General features: G+C 35.4%; 3 protein-coding genes across 3 annotated transcripts; 2 read left to right on the forward strand and 1 right to left on the reverse strand.

The window, feature by feature from the left end:
• Positions 1-8,263: 8,263 nt before the first annotated feature.
• Positions 8,264-9,312, forward strand: BO70DRAFT_378441 (uncharacterized protein; the record flags this gene model as incomplete). Its single annotated transcript, XM_025545266.1, has 2 exons — positions 8,264-8,538; positions 8,617-9,312. The coding sequence occupies exons 1-2, from the start codon at positions 8,380-8,382 to the stop codon at positions 9,310-9,312; spliced, it is 855 nt and encodes a 284-aa protein (XP_025401033.1). The 5' UTR covers positions 8,264-8,379.
• A 1,147-nt stretch (positions 9,313-10,459) lies between these two features.
• On the forward strand, positions 10,460-13,249 carry BO70DRAFT_386095 (mismatch-specific DNA-glycosylase). Its single transcript, XM_025545795.1, has 4 exons — positions 10,460-10,910; positions 10,976-11,292; positions 11,716-11,720; positions 12,243-13,249. The coding sequence occupies exons 1-4, from the start codon at positions 10,853-10,855 to the stop codon at positions 13,195-13,197; spliced, it is 1,335 nt and encodes a 444-aa protein (XP_025401034.1). The 5' UTR covers positions 10,460-10,852; the 3' UTR covers positions 13,198-13,249.
• A 344-nt stretch (positions 13,250-13,593) lies between these two features.
• Positions 13,594-15,313, reverse strand: BO70DRAFT_311582 (glycine decarboxylase subunit T). Its single transcript, XM_025540187.1, has 2 exons — positions 14,867-15,313; positions 13,594-14,793 (listed from the first exon to the last, which is right to left on the reverse strand). Exons 1-2 carry the CDS (start codon positions 15,259-15,261, stop codon positions 13,758-13,760), a joined length of 1,431 nt encoding a protein of 476 aa, XP_025401035.1. The 5' UTR covers positions 15,262-15,313; the 3' UTR covers positions 13,594-13,757.
• Between the last annotated feature and the right edge of the window lie 406 nt (positions 15,314-15,719).

The following is a 15,719-nucleotide window of genomic DNA, read 5'->3' on the forward strand; positions in this document are numbered from 1 at the left end:
ATTTAAATAATTTAAAGAATAAGTCTAGTTTTTTTAAAATTAGAATTAAATAATTCTGAGCGGGTCTATTTCAGATCTTTAATTAATTTAATATCTAAGAACTCAGTTTTATTAATCAGTTTATTAATATTTAAATTATTAATAAGAATCTGAGGCAGTAAAAAAGATAAATTAAATAATAAAAATAATAAATCTTCTATAATTATATTATTATTTTATAAGATATTTAACTAATTATTTAAAACTGCTAACTAGCTTAATTTAATAATTAACTAATCTAAGATTACTAACTGATCTTATTTTAATTAATTATCTAATAAAAATTCAGATATTTGTTTTAATATTTCTGAATTAAAAAAATTCTTCTTTATATTAGATTTTTTAGATTCTTCAGAAATAGAGATATCTAATTATTTTAATTAAATAGAATTAACTAATTTAATTATTTTTTATTTTATTAATAGATTTTCTAATTCAGTATATTATTTATAATTAAAATTTTTATTAAAAATAATATTACAAGCCGAAATTATTTTTTTAAAAATAGATATCTAGATCTACTAAATATTAATTATTTAATAGTTAATTAAATAATTAATTAGAGCTCTGAGCTCTAGTTTATTTTTTTTAAATAAATTACTAATTTAAGTATAGATATATAATCTATATTTTCTTAAATAGAAAATATCTAGTTTCTTAGATAATTATAAAAGACTTTTTTAGATAATTTTATATAATATTTTTTAATTTAATTATTTATTTAATATTCTGTTTAAAATAAAAATAGTTAAATTTATTATTTCAGACTATAAAAATATAGAAAGTCCTAAATTAATTAATAAATTTCTTATTTTAAAAATAATTAGAGCTCTGGATTTTTTTATATATAGATTTTACTCTGACTAATAAACTGATAAATAATTAATTAGTAGATTTTTAATACTAGTCTAGATTAGAAAAATATTAAGATTTTAGTTCTAATTAGAATAAAATCTCTTAAGTATTATCTTAAACTAATTAATAATTAATTAAATTATATTAATAATTAATTCTAAAATATCTGATTTAGAAGTTAGAGCTTGCTCTAGATAAAATTTTAAATAAAAATAATAAAAATAATTAATATATCTCTATTTATTAATTTTATTTATTATATAAATCAAGTTCTAATAAATTAATTTAAATATCTGACTTTTTTTTTAAATTTTTATCTTAAAATTTATTTTTTTAATTAACTAATTTTATATATAAAATATTTTTTAATTTGGTTTAGCTTATCTAAGCTAGTCTATTTTAGTAAATTAGTAATATTAATTCTTTGAACTAAATTATTTAGATAATTTAAAGCTTTTTTATTAGAATATTTTAATTTTTTATATTATTCTTTGGCTATTTTAGATATTATATATTAATATTCTGAGAGTTTGATTAATTTAAGGCTGTAAACTGATAAGTCTGAGATAGTTAATTAATTTAATTTAATAATAATAATTATAATAAAACTAGATTTTTATTTTTATTAAATATAATATATTTCTTTGATTTTTTTAATTTAATATAATAGAGTTTTATCTATCTATTTAAGAAATCTATTTTTTTTATTTAGAAATAGTTTCTTTTTATCAGCTTTTGCAGCTAAGAGAATATTTATATAAAATTAAGAAATATAAATTATTTTTTTGAATTTAAAATATAGATCTTTTCTATTTAAATAAATAAGATAAAAAATAATTATTTTATAGTCTTAAATAACTAAGATAGTATCTTCTATTTTTATTAATCTATTTTTATTTATAATAGAAGTATAATTAATAAAGAAATTTAAGAAATTATAGATATAGCTATCTAAAGTAGTATTAAAAGCTTATTAAAATAAATAGAATATTAATAATTATTCTAAATAGATAGTTTATTAATTTATTATTAAAAAGATCTTTTCTGCTTTATTAATTACTTTGTTATTTTTCTTAAATAAAGATAATATTTAGTAAGTCTGATAATATTATTTAAAGAAATATCTTAGTTTAGAGCTATTTTTAAAAATATTTTTAAAATAATTTAAGATTTTAATCTCAGGCTTTTATTCAGAATCTCTTAATTTTTTATTAATATAGAAATAATTATTAAAATTATAAAATCTATTATTCTTATTTAATTTATATAAGCAGAGCTGATTCTTAAATCTTTATTTTTTTATTAATATTTTATTATTTTAAAAAGTTTATTTTAACTTAGTTATTAAAACAGTTATTAAAACAGTTGATTTAAAATTATCTGAAAAATCTTAAAAGAAGATATAACTAATTCTATTATTATTATTATTAACTAGCTTAATAGATTATCTAATTTAAAAATTTAGATAAATCTAATTATATATTTTTTATATTATCTTAAGAAACTCAGATAGTTCTTTCTAATTATTCTTATTATTAATTAATTTTAATTATTAAATTATTATAAAATTATTTATTATTTTCTGAACTAATTTAAGAAAATTATAGATTATTTAAATAAGACTAGTAATCTTGCTTAATTTTAGTTTTTGTAAGGATAGTAATCCTTATAATCCTCGCGATATAAAATATCGCGAGGAATGCCTATGCTGCGGAGGCAGTCCCTCGCGAAGTAATTATGCTAGTATAATATATAACTCATAGAATCCTCACGGATATATCATCCGCGAGAGAAGCTAGATAGAAGACTAGTAATAATACTTTAAGTAATACAGACACTATCTTGACTTCGCAATAGATATACTTTCTTCACACTATCTCAACACGCACCCTTATAGTTTTATTATTTCTAAATAAATAAGCTTTTATTAAATTATATAATTCTTAATAGAATTCTTTATTTCTGAGAATTATAACTTATAATATTTATTAATAATTTCTTTTATATAAGACTGATTAATAGAGATAATTCTTTTTTTTAGAATTTATAAAATTTAATAGAATTTTTCTAAATTAAGTATAATATATTAATTTTGCTTGCTTAATATAGAATTTATTAATAAATTTAAAGAGACTAGTCCAGAGATAATTTTCTTCTATTTTTTAAATTAATAATTAAATTAATTTATAATTTCTTGATATAGAAGGCGATCTGATTTATTAAGATTTATTATTAAAATAATATAATAATTAAAGTCTGAAATAAATATAGTAACTGACTTAATAAAATAATTAGATTTCTTAAATAAATCTGGATTTATATATTTTCAGATATTTTTATTAATAGTAAATAATTAAATTTGATTAATCCAAAGAAATTAATTAGATTAATTATTAAAAATAATAAAAACTTTCTTAAATTGCTGATTTTAAGATATAATAAAGAAATAATTAAAAAAATTTAAGAATTTAGATAAATTTTATTTTTTATTTAAAAATTCTATAATTTTCTATATAAATTTTAAGTCAGAGATAAAATAAAAATAAAAGAAATAAAAAAATATAAAGAGTCTTAGAGATATTAATAAAAAATTAATATAAGAATATAATCAGATTTATAACTAAGAATTTTTTTTAAGAAGTAAGAATTTTTCTTAAGAAGACTTTATTAAATTTTTATTTTCTTATATAAATTAAATACAAAAGTAAAATAAAAATAAGAGAAAGATAAAAGAAATAAAAAATAAAAAAAATTAAAGATTAGATAATTAAATAAGAATTTTTCTCTGATTTTTTAGAAAGACTTTATTAAACTCTTATTTTCTTATATAAATTAGATATAAAAGTAAGATAAAAGTAAGATAAAAATAAAAAAAAGATAAAAAAAAAATAATAAAAATAATAAAAAAAATTAAAGATTAGAAAAAGACTAAAAGCTGATTTAATTTAATTAAAACTTATTAAAAAATTAATTAAAAATTAAGAGATCTTTTTATTTATATTTATAGCTAATTGACTATTAAAAATATATAAAAATATATAAAATTATATAAAAATTATATAAAAATTATATAAATAAAATAGGGCCGAGAATAATAGAATTAGTAATTAAATAAAGACTAAAATAATTAATAAAAATAAGATCTCTTGCTTTACTGCGGGATAGACAGAACTTAAAATTATTAGTCTGCTAACTAATAGTCTAAGACAGCTAACTAATCTAAGGCCGCAAATTAATGAGCCTTAGGCAGCGAACTGGCGAGTCTGCCCATATTGTTGACACTATATAACTAAAAAAAATAAATTAAAAATATTAAAACTATAGCTAGAATATATTAGCTAAATATTTAGAAATATATTAATCCAGATTAGAATATATTTATATTTATAAATAAAAAAGTATTTATCTTAGCTATTATTAATATAATTAATAATAATCTTTTTAGAGATTTTAGCAAGAAATTGCTGTACAGAATTAAGAAAAAGATTTATAAGAAAAAAAAGATTATTATTTAATTAATATTTAAGATAATTAGAAAAATTAATTTTATAATAATAAAATTAATTACTAATAAATTTAATTCTTTGATTTAAAAAATAAAAAAATTATAAAAAAAACTTTAAATTCTGCAGAAATATTTTTAAATATTAGATTTAATATTTTAAAATAATTATAAATAATATTATAAAAAAATCTGCAGTAATTTATAATATATTAATATAAAAATATAATTAAAAATATTAAATAAAATTATTATTAAAGCCAAGAATCTTAATATAATTAATATATATAAAATAAAAGAATTATTAGATTTTTTTTTAATAATAATAAAATATATAGAAGCCTGGACAGTATCTAAATAATTTAATTTATAAAAAAATAAGAAATTTTTATTAAAAAAAGAAATTAATAAGTTTTCTAAATATATTAAAATATAATTAATAAATTAAAAAAGTATATATTTTATTCTAGATATATTTTAAGAAATTAGTAATATAATTAAAAAAGATTAAATAATTAAAAAAGATTAGAAGAGATTAAAGCAGCAGAAATAACTTATCTTAAAAAATTATCTTTATAAAATAAGATATTAATTTAAGAAATATTATTATATTATTAAATTACTGTATTTATTTAATTAAATCTTAAAACTGAAGATTATTAAGAAGATTTAATAAATATAAAAAGATTATTTATAATAAAAATAATAATAAATTAAGTTATTAAAACAGCTCAGAAAGATAATATAAAAAATAAAAAAATAATTATATTAATATTTACTAGAGAAAAGACTAATAATATTATATTAAATAAAGTTATATAAATTATTAAAGAGACTTCTTATTATTTATATAATTTATAAATTATAGATATAAAAGTAGATATTTATATCTATAATAATTAAAGCTATTTTACTAAATATTGCGCGGTACTATCAGAATTATTTATATATATAAATAAATTAAAATCTTTAATTCTAGAATATAATATAGTTACTGTAAAGATATTAAAAAATAATAATTTAAAAATATAGATTAATTTATAAAAGATTATCTATATTTTTAGAATATATATTAATATTATCTTTATAATAAGAATAAGCAGAGTAGATATTTATTTTTATTAATATATAAAATATCTAGAAGATTAGATTAGAAAAAAAGTCTATATTTATTATATATTATTTAATCTAATAATTATTAAATATAATTTTTTTAAAAAAAAAACTTATTAAATAAAATTAAAAAATAGATTATAATATTAATAATAGCAGAGAATTATACTGCTAAAAATAAAATAATAATTAAAAAAATTTAGAAACTTATATTAGCAAAGCTATATTAGATAATAATTATTAAAAAAATCTAGTATAATTATCTTGGATATATATATAAAAATATTATTTAATATCTTAAAGAATTAGCTAATTATATTAAAATTATTAAAGAATTAATAGAGATTTATAAGATATATAGACTTAGTAAAATAAATAAATAAATATTAAAATAATTAATAATATTTACTAAAAAATTATTTAAATATTTTTATTTTAATCTAATCTTTTTTAATCACGCGGTTAATATTAAAGAATATATTCTTTATTTTATTAATAATTTAATTAATTATTATATTATCAGTAATATTATCAGCAAGCAAGAAATTATTAATATAATTAGAGAATTAATAAATTAAATAAAGAATTAATTTAAATATATATTAAAAATTATATTCTTAAATTAAGAAATATTTCTTGCTGATAGATATAAAGAATTATAGAATAAGATTAGTTTCTTAAGAGATAAATTAATCTATAAAATATCTGAGCAGAATAATAAGATTAAATAAATAAAAATTTTCTTAATAAAAATAATAAGATTAATTTAAATCAGATCTAGACTATTAGTTAATCTCTGGCTATTTCTATATATAATTACTATATATATCTTAAATTAAATATCTATCTTAAAAAATAATATATTCTAAAAGATCTTATATAAATTAATATATAGAATAAAGTCTTTACTAAGTAATCTTAAAATAATAAATTATAGAATATATATACAGAAGATTATAATATCTAAACTAGCTAAGTTAAAATCACGTGCGTGGATTGGATTTCTTATAGGCTTCAAAGCCTCGAATATATGGTTTATCTGGAACTTTTGAAACAGCAAGGTAACAGCGGAGAGGCCACAAAGAGCCAGATTCTTAGCTATTCACAGAAGATTAAATCCGCGCAATTCAATGCTGTGATAATATATTCTAATATCTTAAAAATAATATTATATTTAGTCAAATTTATAATCAATCCTGAGCTGAAATATTAGAAAATAGTAAATTATTTATTTTAGTATCTCTAAAATATATAAGATAGATATATTTAATATTTAGATATTATTAAAAATAAAAGAATACTTTCTGAAAAAATAAAAAAAAATATAATTAAAATTATTAATAATATAGCTTATATAAATCTTAAAAATCAGCAATTCTTAGAAGACTATATATATTATTTATATAAAAAATTTATTAATTAGTAAGCAAGTAAATAAAAAATAATAATTATATTAATAATAAAAGCCGAATTACTTATAATATTAAAAATTATAAAAAATATATTCTAATAAAGATATTTTTTTAATATTATTAGATTTAATCCTGATTATACTATATTAATTAATTATAATAATTAATAAATACTTTAAATCCTGATTAATAAAAAACTTTATATAATAATCTATCTTTATTATATTAATATTTATTAATATTAGCTTTGCCAGAAGATTTAGAACAGCTGAATTAATATATATTAATAATTTATAAATAAGATAGCTGCTGATAATCTTACTAAGTTATTAATATCTTAAAATTATATAAAATTTATTAGATTATTAGAATTAATTAATCAAGCTAATTAGCTATCCCGCTGCTAAAATTACTATATTTAAAAATTAATTTAATATTATATTAATATTTACTACTAGAAATTGTAGTCTTTGCAGACTAAAGAGAATATATTAAATAAAATAAAGACTTAATATAATAATAGAATAAGATTTAGTTTTTTAATCTCTGATTAATCTGGATCAGCCTATATATAGCCTTATACATAACTTTATATATACCTGATTATTGCCTGATTCTATGTCTATATAGCCCAACTGCCTGCGCAGCAGTATCATAGAATCAGACCTTTATTATATCATCATTCTAGACCTGACAGTTAGCCCCTTGCCACTTCTAACCTGTTGTCCATTTTAGCCGCCTTCAACCTTAAATATGAGAATAAGATTCAAATAATCGCGTAGCGGCGGTAACACAGTCAATGTTTGCAGGGGTAACCAAAAGGGATTGCGGGGGTAGAGAGAGAACCGTGAGATAAAAGCCAATATTCCCAGCCACAAATCATTACGTTCTCTACAGTAAACCCTCGCTATTATTGTAATTGGTACTTGAAGGCAGCCAGCAGGGGGGGAAAGGCGGTAACAGGATTTTATACACCTCCCGGGACCTGCCGATCAATAAGATACTTGGATCATTGTATACGCGCAGTTTTTGCGTCCGGCCAAACGCATGATGAATAGGGGACCCCGCACGGGTACGGAGTGCGGAGTACGGAGTACATCATAGAGAAATGGAGAGATGACTTTGTACTAAGGATACAGAGGAGATGCCGGAAGGGGCCATCCACCAATGAGCAAGAGCCCTTTCGCGGAATGAATTCCACAGTATGCCGCATAACAAAGCTGTCATGTGACAGACCCACTTATGCCCAAGACCACGTGATCAACATGTGGCAGGTCATGTGCAACATGTTGTTATCTTCCGCGCCGGCCCGCGTGCGGAGTAGGAGGTTAAACGCCTTCTCGCCCAAGTTGCTCCCAAGGCTTGATTCTTTTAAGACAGCAATACAACTGTATTATTGATACAATTTTTACGGTCCTCCTTGCCCCAGCCCACGACCAGGCAGGTCCTTTAGTTAAGATGTCCAAATTATCCTCCCCGCTCAAGGCGTTGATCAACAGTCCGGCAGCCCGCCCGCACACGGTCCCTGCACCCCGCCATATCGAGTCTGTATATAAGAAGATCCAGCACCAAGCGCAATCAAAAAGTCTCTCCCAATCGTCATGGCTAGCTCTCTCAGTAAGTTTCTCCCAACCGAGAAAGGGAGGTGTTACCAGATAGATAAATAAAGCTAACCTAGGCAATTCCTGCTCACAGACAGCCACCACTATTACAATAAACTCGCCCGAGTCCCTTACAGCCCTTTACCGGCTTGCGAGCACGTCCCAATCCGCCCCGGAGAGCGTCGCGACTGCTGAATTTATGCGCGAAGTCGGCCTGAAATGTATCAGTTTTAACGGTATCCCGCGAACAATCAACTGTCTCAATGCCTTCAAAGCCAGCCTCCCGGAGTCCGTCAGCGCCCAGCTATCGACAACGCCTACACGTGCCCCAACCGCCGACAACATCCAAGAGATCTGTTCCCGGGGCCAGAGGCTATGGGACTCGATCTACCGGCCCTTCGAGACAAAGCTCTACAATAAGCTCGCGGGCTCACATCCAGACTTGCCGGTTCACATCCTCAACGGAAACTACGGGGCGCTGCTTTCAGACCCGGCGCGGAATACAGGAGCCAGCGTGGGACGACTAGCGACGTCTATTATAGCGGTTGCTTGTCTGCGTGCGCAGACGGGGGTGGGACCTCAGGTGACATCGCACATATTTGGACTTCGGAAAGCTGTGGATGATGGGACTTGGGTTAGTGATAGTGAGACGGAGGAGGGAGCCAGGTGGTTGGCTAGTGATGAGGGGAACACTTGGATTTTAGAGAGCGTGGATGAGATTGTGGATATAATTAGCAACGGGTCTGGTTCGAATTTTGCGCCTAGGACTGAGAGGGCATCAAAGATTTAGATAGAATAGAGATTTTATTTTGCTATCTTGTGTCTCTGTCGTTGGGTTTGCATAATAGAGATTGGTCGGTTCTTAACTTACTATTGCAGTTGGTTGATGTGACTGAAGCACCAACACCATATTGATTCCTGGCCAAGATAGCCGTGATTCAGGTACCATTCCCAATCAGAAAACAGAAGCACCCCCCGGGGTCGGGTCCCGGGAGGGGATGCTGCGAGATATTTCTGACAGTGAGTCCTTGGCGTCGGAAGGGATCAGAAGACAGTTCCGACTCCCGAGGCAGGCTTAAAGTTCTTGGCCTCTGCACGGTTGAGGCTTTCATCACACTTTGTGAGAGTCCGATTGGGACTTGGACCATGCGGGTGGGAACGGTGCTATTATTACTCCAGACGGAGATAGGTAAAAAGACGGGCGAGCTGAGTTACATGCATTCCCCATATCCTGTTGAATTCTTGATTATCTTCAGGAAGAGTCTGGTAGACCTTCAAATAGGCGTTGATCCGAGGGGCTGGCAGCGGGTATTTAACGGCCGTGTACGGAGGGTTTTTATTGTTTGTCACAGCCTAAACCGTAACTAACTAACAGGAAGGGTTTCAGGCCTGATTTCCGAGGCAACGAATCCCAGGCCGTTCCGTACGGGGAATAATGATCTAGTACTGGGATCACCACGCCCATCAAACTCTGGCTGGGTGGCATCAGTAGGCGCCCAAGGGACACAAAGTGGACGCGACAAGTTCCCCCGCTTCTCGAGTCTTCACAAGATAGTTCGCCAGGACGGTTGGCAGCCGGAACATGGGAGTGACAGCGATGCATTGGCCGCTCCACCGTCACACCCCGTCGCTCGCTAGTGCTGAAGTAGTGCCTCTGACTGGGCGGCCCTGGGGCTGGGAAGCGCCCGACTGGGGCCTCCGGGATCAAAGCTCCCAGGATTATTCGCACGGTCCGGGCATCCACCCCCAATCAGCGGCCCTGGCCGTGAGGAAGTCGGGAGGGGATCAGTTGCTCCGACAATGCAATGGTCTCCATTGGTCGAGGGCAGGAAGCGGTTGCTAAAACGAATCCACGTATCACAATACTAATCACAAGGAGGAGAGGCCGCTGCGTCGGCCTATTGTGAAGAAGCGGCCGATCAGGTGGTCGTCTCGTTTGGCGCCGACAGCTATGTATTCCAGGTCTTTCCCCTCCACCATGGCATTGCTGTTCCATGCTGCTTTCTCCAAGCCAGGCTGCACCAATTCCCACGAAGTGACTTGGTGACTTGAAGCTTATCTGTGCTACATCATCCCATCCTCTTTACGCAGCCCCCCCGGGGGAAACTTTACGAACCTTGCCTCCCACCGATCTATCTACCATGTCATTTGGAACGAGGATACCATAAAACATCATTCATTGACTGAGTGGGTGGCCGAGTGGCGTTTTGTAACGATCTCAAGCCATCAGTGTGTTTATGGGGAAACTACCGCATCGCACCGACTCTTTCGCGGGACAGAAGACGCTTGAGACTCGACCACTGTGTGACATAACATAAACTTAACCCATCATGGGACGGCTTATTAAAAACCATTGGGCGCGCCTTATCATCCTCACAGCTTCTGCCTGTAGGTGGACTTGCTTAAACCCCCAATTGCCAGGACAAAGCTAATCTGGGTATCTCCATGGACAGACCAAATAGGCGGCGCAATCGAGGGCTTCATCTGGCCCAAGGTATTCTGGGACTTCATGACAGACAATCTGAACGGCGCCGTGAACCCGATCCCGGTCCTGCAGATTCTCAACCTCCTCATGGGCCTCGTCTGCATTGCGTGGGAATGGCCATTGAAATACCTCGCGGGATCTCCACCACACCGCAGCATTGAGTTTCGATTGATCCTCTATCCCCTCAGCGCTCTGCTCTCCATGCTCCTCTACCAGGGAACAGACCCTGCGATATACTACCTGATTGGAGTGGGGGTGTATTTTTGGGCCTACAGCGAGGGCGAAGTGCGTACACCTGATACAGTCTCTACATTCTGAAATCCTGGTCTAATGGGAAATAGGTGGTTTGCCCGCAACCATGGACTCTGCCGAAGCGAAGCGAATACAAAGTCTAGCACGACACATATTGTACGCAAATTTGACGACCACAATTGATACCTATTGCCACATTCACGACATTATGCCTCCGCGATCTTCGAATAACAGCAATACCCCTGTGTTCTATTGGCGTTGGGAAAGAAAAAGCGCCTTCACCAGTCAGCGATGACTATCCATCTAATAGTTATTGGCCTGTAACGTTTCCATACTTGGCTAGTCCCAGTTTGCACAGTAGAACTGCAATCTGCTCTTATGTACTGTATTATAGCTCATTTTAATTACCTATACCACACCCAACTAAGTGCCTGGACACCTATTCTAGTGGAGTAGTACTAGTAAGTAGTTTAAGCTAGCACTCGGAGCATATCAGATCAAACCCGCAGTTGATGGAACTCGATTTTGGACTGACTGTCGCCATATCTGGAACTAGTCTAGATTCCGCCGTATTTTCTGCATGATACTTGCAGATACCTCACAAATACACCGTCGAGGAACCAGGAGCAACGATGCTCGGTTTATACTTAATGCCTTATTTCTGCCCTTTATATCAGGCATGAATACACGTGATCCAGTCCGGTTAGTCTCACACCACGCCTCAGGCCAACATCGAGAGGAGGCAAGACCTCCCACCTAATCCACCGACCATGAACCATGGACGGATGTCGTCCTGTCAGAACTCTTCTCCTGCCACACCACTAACTGATCCAACATTCACAGCAACATCTCACCTATAACTATCCTAGAAACCCATACCCTGCGCACCCATGAACAATGCCACCTCTCCTCTCCAATTCGCCCCCGAGGGACTCCCTCAGGTCCGAGTCCGACAACGACACCAATCGCGCCAATGACAATAGCAATGGCAGCGACAATGGAAGTGACTACGACGTTCCTGTGAACAAGAAGACCAGCTTCCACGGGCACCTCAACCAATACTTCCACACCACGAAGAACATCATCCCCGCGCAATCGCAACCCACCACCAAACCCACCACCACCACCACTACACGCACAACCACACGCACAATCACACGCCCAGTCACGAGACGCACCCCAATCTCAGCTCCATCCACTCCCAATCCTTCTGACGAAAAACAAGCCTCAACCTCTCTAAAACGAAAACGAACCCGAAACGCAGACTCAGACTCTACAACAAACCCACGCACCACCCGAACCCGCTCGCGCATATCCAGCCCTTCCAGCACCAACACCAACACCGACCCACCTCCCTCCCTCCTGATCGACACCATCCCGCCCAACCTCACCCTCCTCCTCGTAGGTGTAAACCCAGGCCTCCTAACGGGCCTAACGGGCTTCTCCTACGCGCACCCGTCGAACCTCTTCTGGAAACTCCTGCACTGGTCCGGGATCACGCCCATCCGCCACCGCCCCTCAGACACCTACCGCCTCCCAGAACTGTACAATATCGGGAACACGAATATCGTTTCGCGGCCGACGCGCGACGCCAGCATGCTGAGCCGGGCGGAGATGGACGCGGGGGTGCCGGTGCTGGAGGCCAAGGTTGCCCGCCAGCGGCCCGAGGCGGTGTGTCTCGTGGGCAAGAGTATCTGGGAGGCGGTGTGGAGGGTGCGGCGCGGACGGGGGATCAGGAAGGAGGAGTTTCGCTATGGGTGGCAGGACGAGGGCGAGAATATGGGCAAGGAGGCCGGTGGGGGGTGGGCTGGCGCGAGGGTGTTTGTCGCGACTACCACGAGTGGGCTGGCTGCTGGGATGTCAGTCGCGGAGAAGAGGGAGGTTTGGGCGCTGCTGGGGGAGTGGGTTCGTGGGAGAAGAGCGGTGTCGAAGGTGTAGATATGTACTGCGTAGACGAGATATCTATTGTAGGTCTGGAATGTCCCAATAGCGATTGGAATGCCACATGGATATCAATAATGACGAGTGACCCTCCCTCTATTCTATTATATGTCCAAGTAGCCAGACCGCCCAGCCTCTACCGTCAGGAAACATGCAAGGTAGTCATGTGACTGTGGGCGTGTGTGACTGTTCTAGTTACTCCGTACGGAGTATATTACCCCGCCAGCGCGGGGGGTTCCCTGGGTGGTTCGGGCTCCGGGGGTGTATCTTATCCCGCCCGGAGTACAGAACAGCAATGATCACCCCGCGGATACAAGAAGGGACTAGTTATTACGTCTTGATTTGTATCAAATACTACCTCACCCAACCAACGGCAGTACACAACATAGGGTTGAACCAGTAGTTTTTTAAGAAAAGTAAATCATGATCTATATACACACATAAAACATCATCATCGGGGGAATCTATTGTTGAAGCCAACCAACCAACCAACCAACCAGCCAAGCTAAGCCAAGCCAAGCCAAACACCCACTGTATCTATGCAATCCATGTTCCCTTTAAGCCTTGCGGTAGAACTTGCTCTCCACCCAGGGCATACCCGTCACAGTAGCCTTACGGACCTTATTCCGGACGAGAACACCGACCTCGGTTCCCTTCTTGTGCAGACCGTTCTTGATGTATCCCATGGCAATGTTCTTTCCGTCCAGGGTGGGACTGGGCAGACCGGAGGTGATAACGCCGATCTGGGTGCAGGATTTATCGTTCAGGTCGACGATGATGGCGCCTTCGCGCGCCGGGGATCCCTTCTCGACGGTGAAGCCGACCCGGCGTTGAGAGAGGGTCTTGGGGGATGCGACTTGGGGGAGGATGGAGGCGGCGCCGTTGAAGGTGGCGGTTGCGGGGTCGCGACGCTCCTTGCCGACGAGCCAGGTCAGGGACGCAGCGGGGGGCGTTTGGGAGGTGGAGATATCGCTGCCATAGAGACACATGCCGGCTTCGAGGCGGAGGGAGTCGCGGGCGGCGAGACCGGCAAGACGGACTTCGTCCGGGTTGGAGAGGAAGAGGTCGGTGACACGGGCGGGGAGAGTTGCGTCGACGGCCGTGGGGATGGAGATCTCGAAGCCATCTTCACCGGTATAGCCCGTTCGGGAGACGAGGAGGGGTTCCGGGGTGGAGGTGCCATCGGGGAAGATGAGGTTAATCTCACGGCAGTTGCCGAAGTAGAGGGTGGAGAGGTCGGAGTCAGGGGTGAGGGATTGGAGGACAGAGGCGGCCTTGGGGCCCTGCAGGGCGACTAGGGCGCGGTCGCCGAGGATCTCCCATTTGATGCTCTCGGGGCCGTGGGCTTGCTTGTAGGCGTCGATCTCCGCCTCCAGGAAGACGAGGTCCTCCGTGCGGCGGCCCGCGTTGGTCACGAAGTAGAAGCTGTCTTCAGTGCGGCGGGTAATGACGGTGTCGTCGATGATGCCGCCCGTTCCTTCTTCTAGGAGGCAGGAGAGGGTGGATTGGTTGTGACCGAGCTTGTCGAGGGAGGAGGGGGTGACCTTCATGAGGAGATCAAGGGCGCCGGGGCCGCTGAGTTGGTGTTGGACCCTGGGGGTTAATTAGTGGGGGTTTTTTGCCAAGGGCGAGTGTTTCTCTCAGGGTGGTTGGAAAGGGTGCGTACATATGGCTGACGTCGAATAGACTGGCCTTCTCACGGGTCCATTTGTGGCTCTCAACATGGCTGAGGTCGGAGTACTGCAAGGGCATGGAGAACCCCGCAAAGGGGACCATCTTGGCCCCGCGGGCCAGGTGCAGGTCATACAGCTGGGTTTTCTTCACTGGGCCAGAGGGGGCAGAAGAGGCATATCGCACGCCTCCGTGGGAGGGCAGCGAAGCAACTCGGGGGAGGGGACGGGCAGCAGGGACGGTGATGGTCGCGGAGCGGAGAGCGCGCGGAGAAGCAGCCAGCTGCCGCGGGAGAACAATAGAGCCATTGGCAGCGATGGTGGCGGAACGGGCGAGCGAGCTCGATCCCAGAAGACGAAGGCCTTTTCTCATAGGGCGTACAGCAGACATGATGGACGATTTGGACAGGGTGAGGGAGAAAAAAGGGATAAGAAAGAGAAAGAGCGAGGAGACGAAGTAGGTGGAGGTCAAGACCGCTGCGGAGAACCTGCCCAGATAGTAGCCGGGAAAGTCACCTGCCGATAGGGTATCTCCGCGGGAAGGGTCGACGGTCCGGACGGTCGCCGACCCATGGCTTAGTCAGTCGGATTCGGCACCCTCACCGCCCGTCTCCTGCGGTACAACTAGCGCAGCCTTGGCAGGTCAGGCTGTGTATGGTTGTATTATTCACCTCGAGCCTGACACGTGACACAGCCACGTCTCTCAGCCGCAGCGTCTCCACCTCCACCTCCACCCTCCACCATGGGGCAACGCTCCCTCATGCTCCGATCCCTGGTACTATCTACTACTAGCAGTCATCGGGTCTTGTTTATTGAGCCATGTGCAAAGATTCCCGAGCCTCCCCCAGC

Source organism: Aspergillus heteromorphus (assembly GCF_003184545.1).
Source record: "Aspergillus heteromorphus CBS 117.55 chromosome Unknown BO70scaffold_7, whole genome shotgun sequence".
Classification (NCBI taxonomy): domain Eukaryota; kingdom Fungi; phylum Ascomycota; class Eurotiomycetes; order Eurotiales; family Aspergillaceae; genus Aspergillus; species Aspergillus heteromorphus.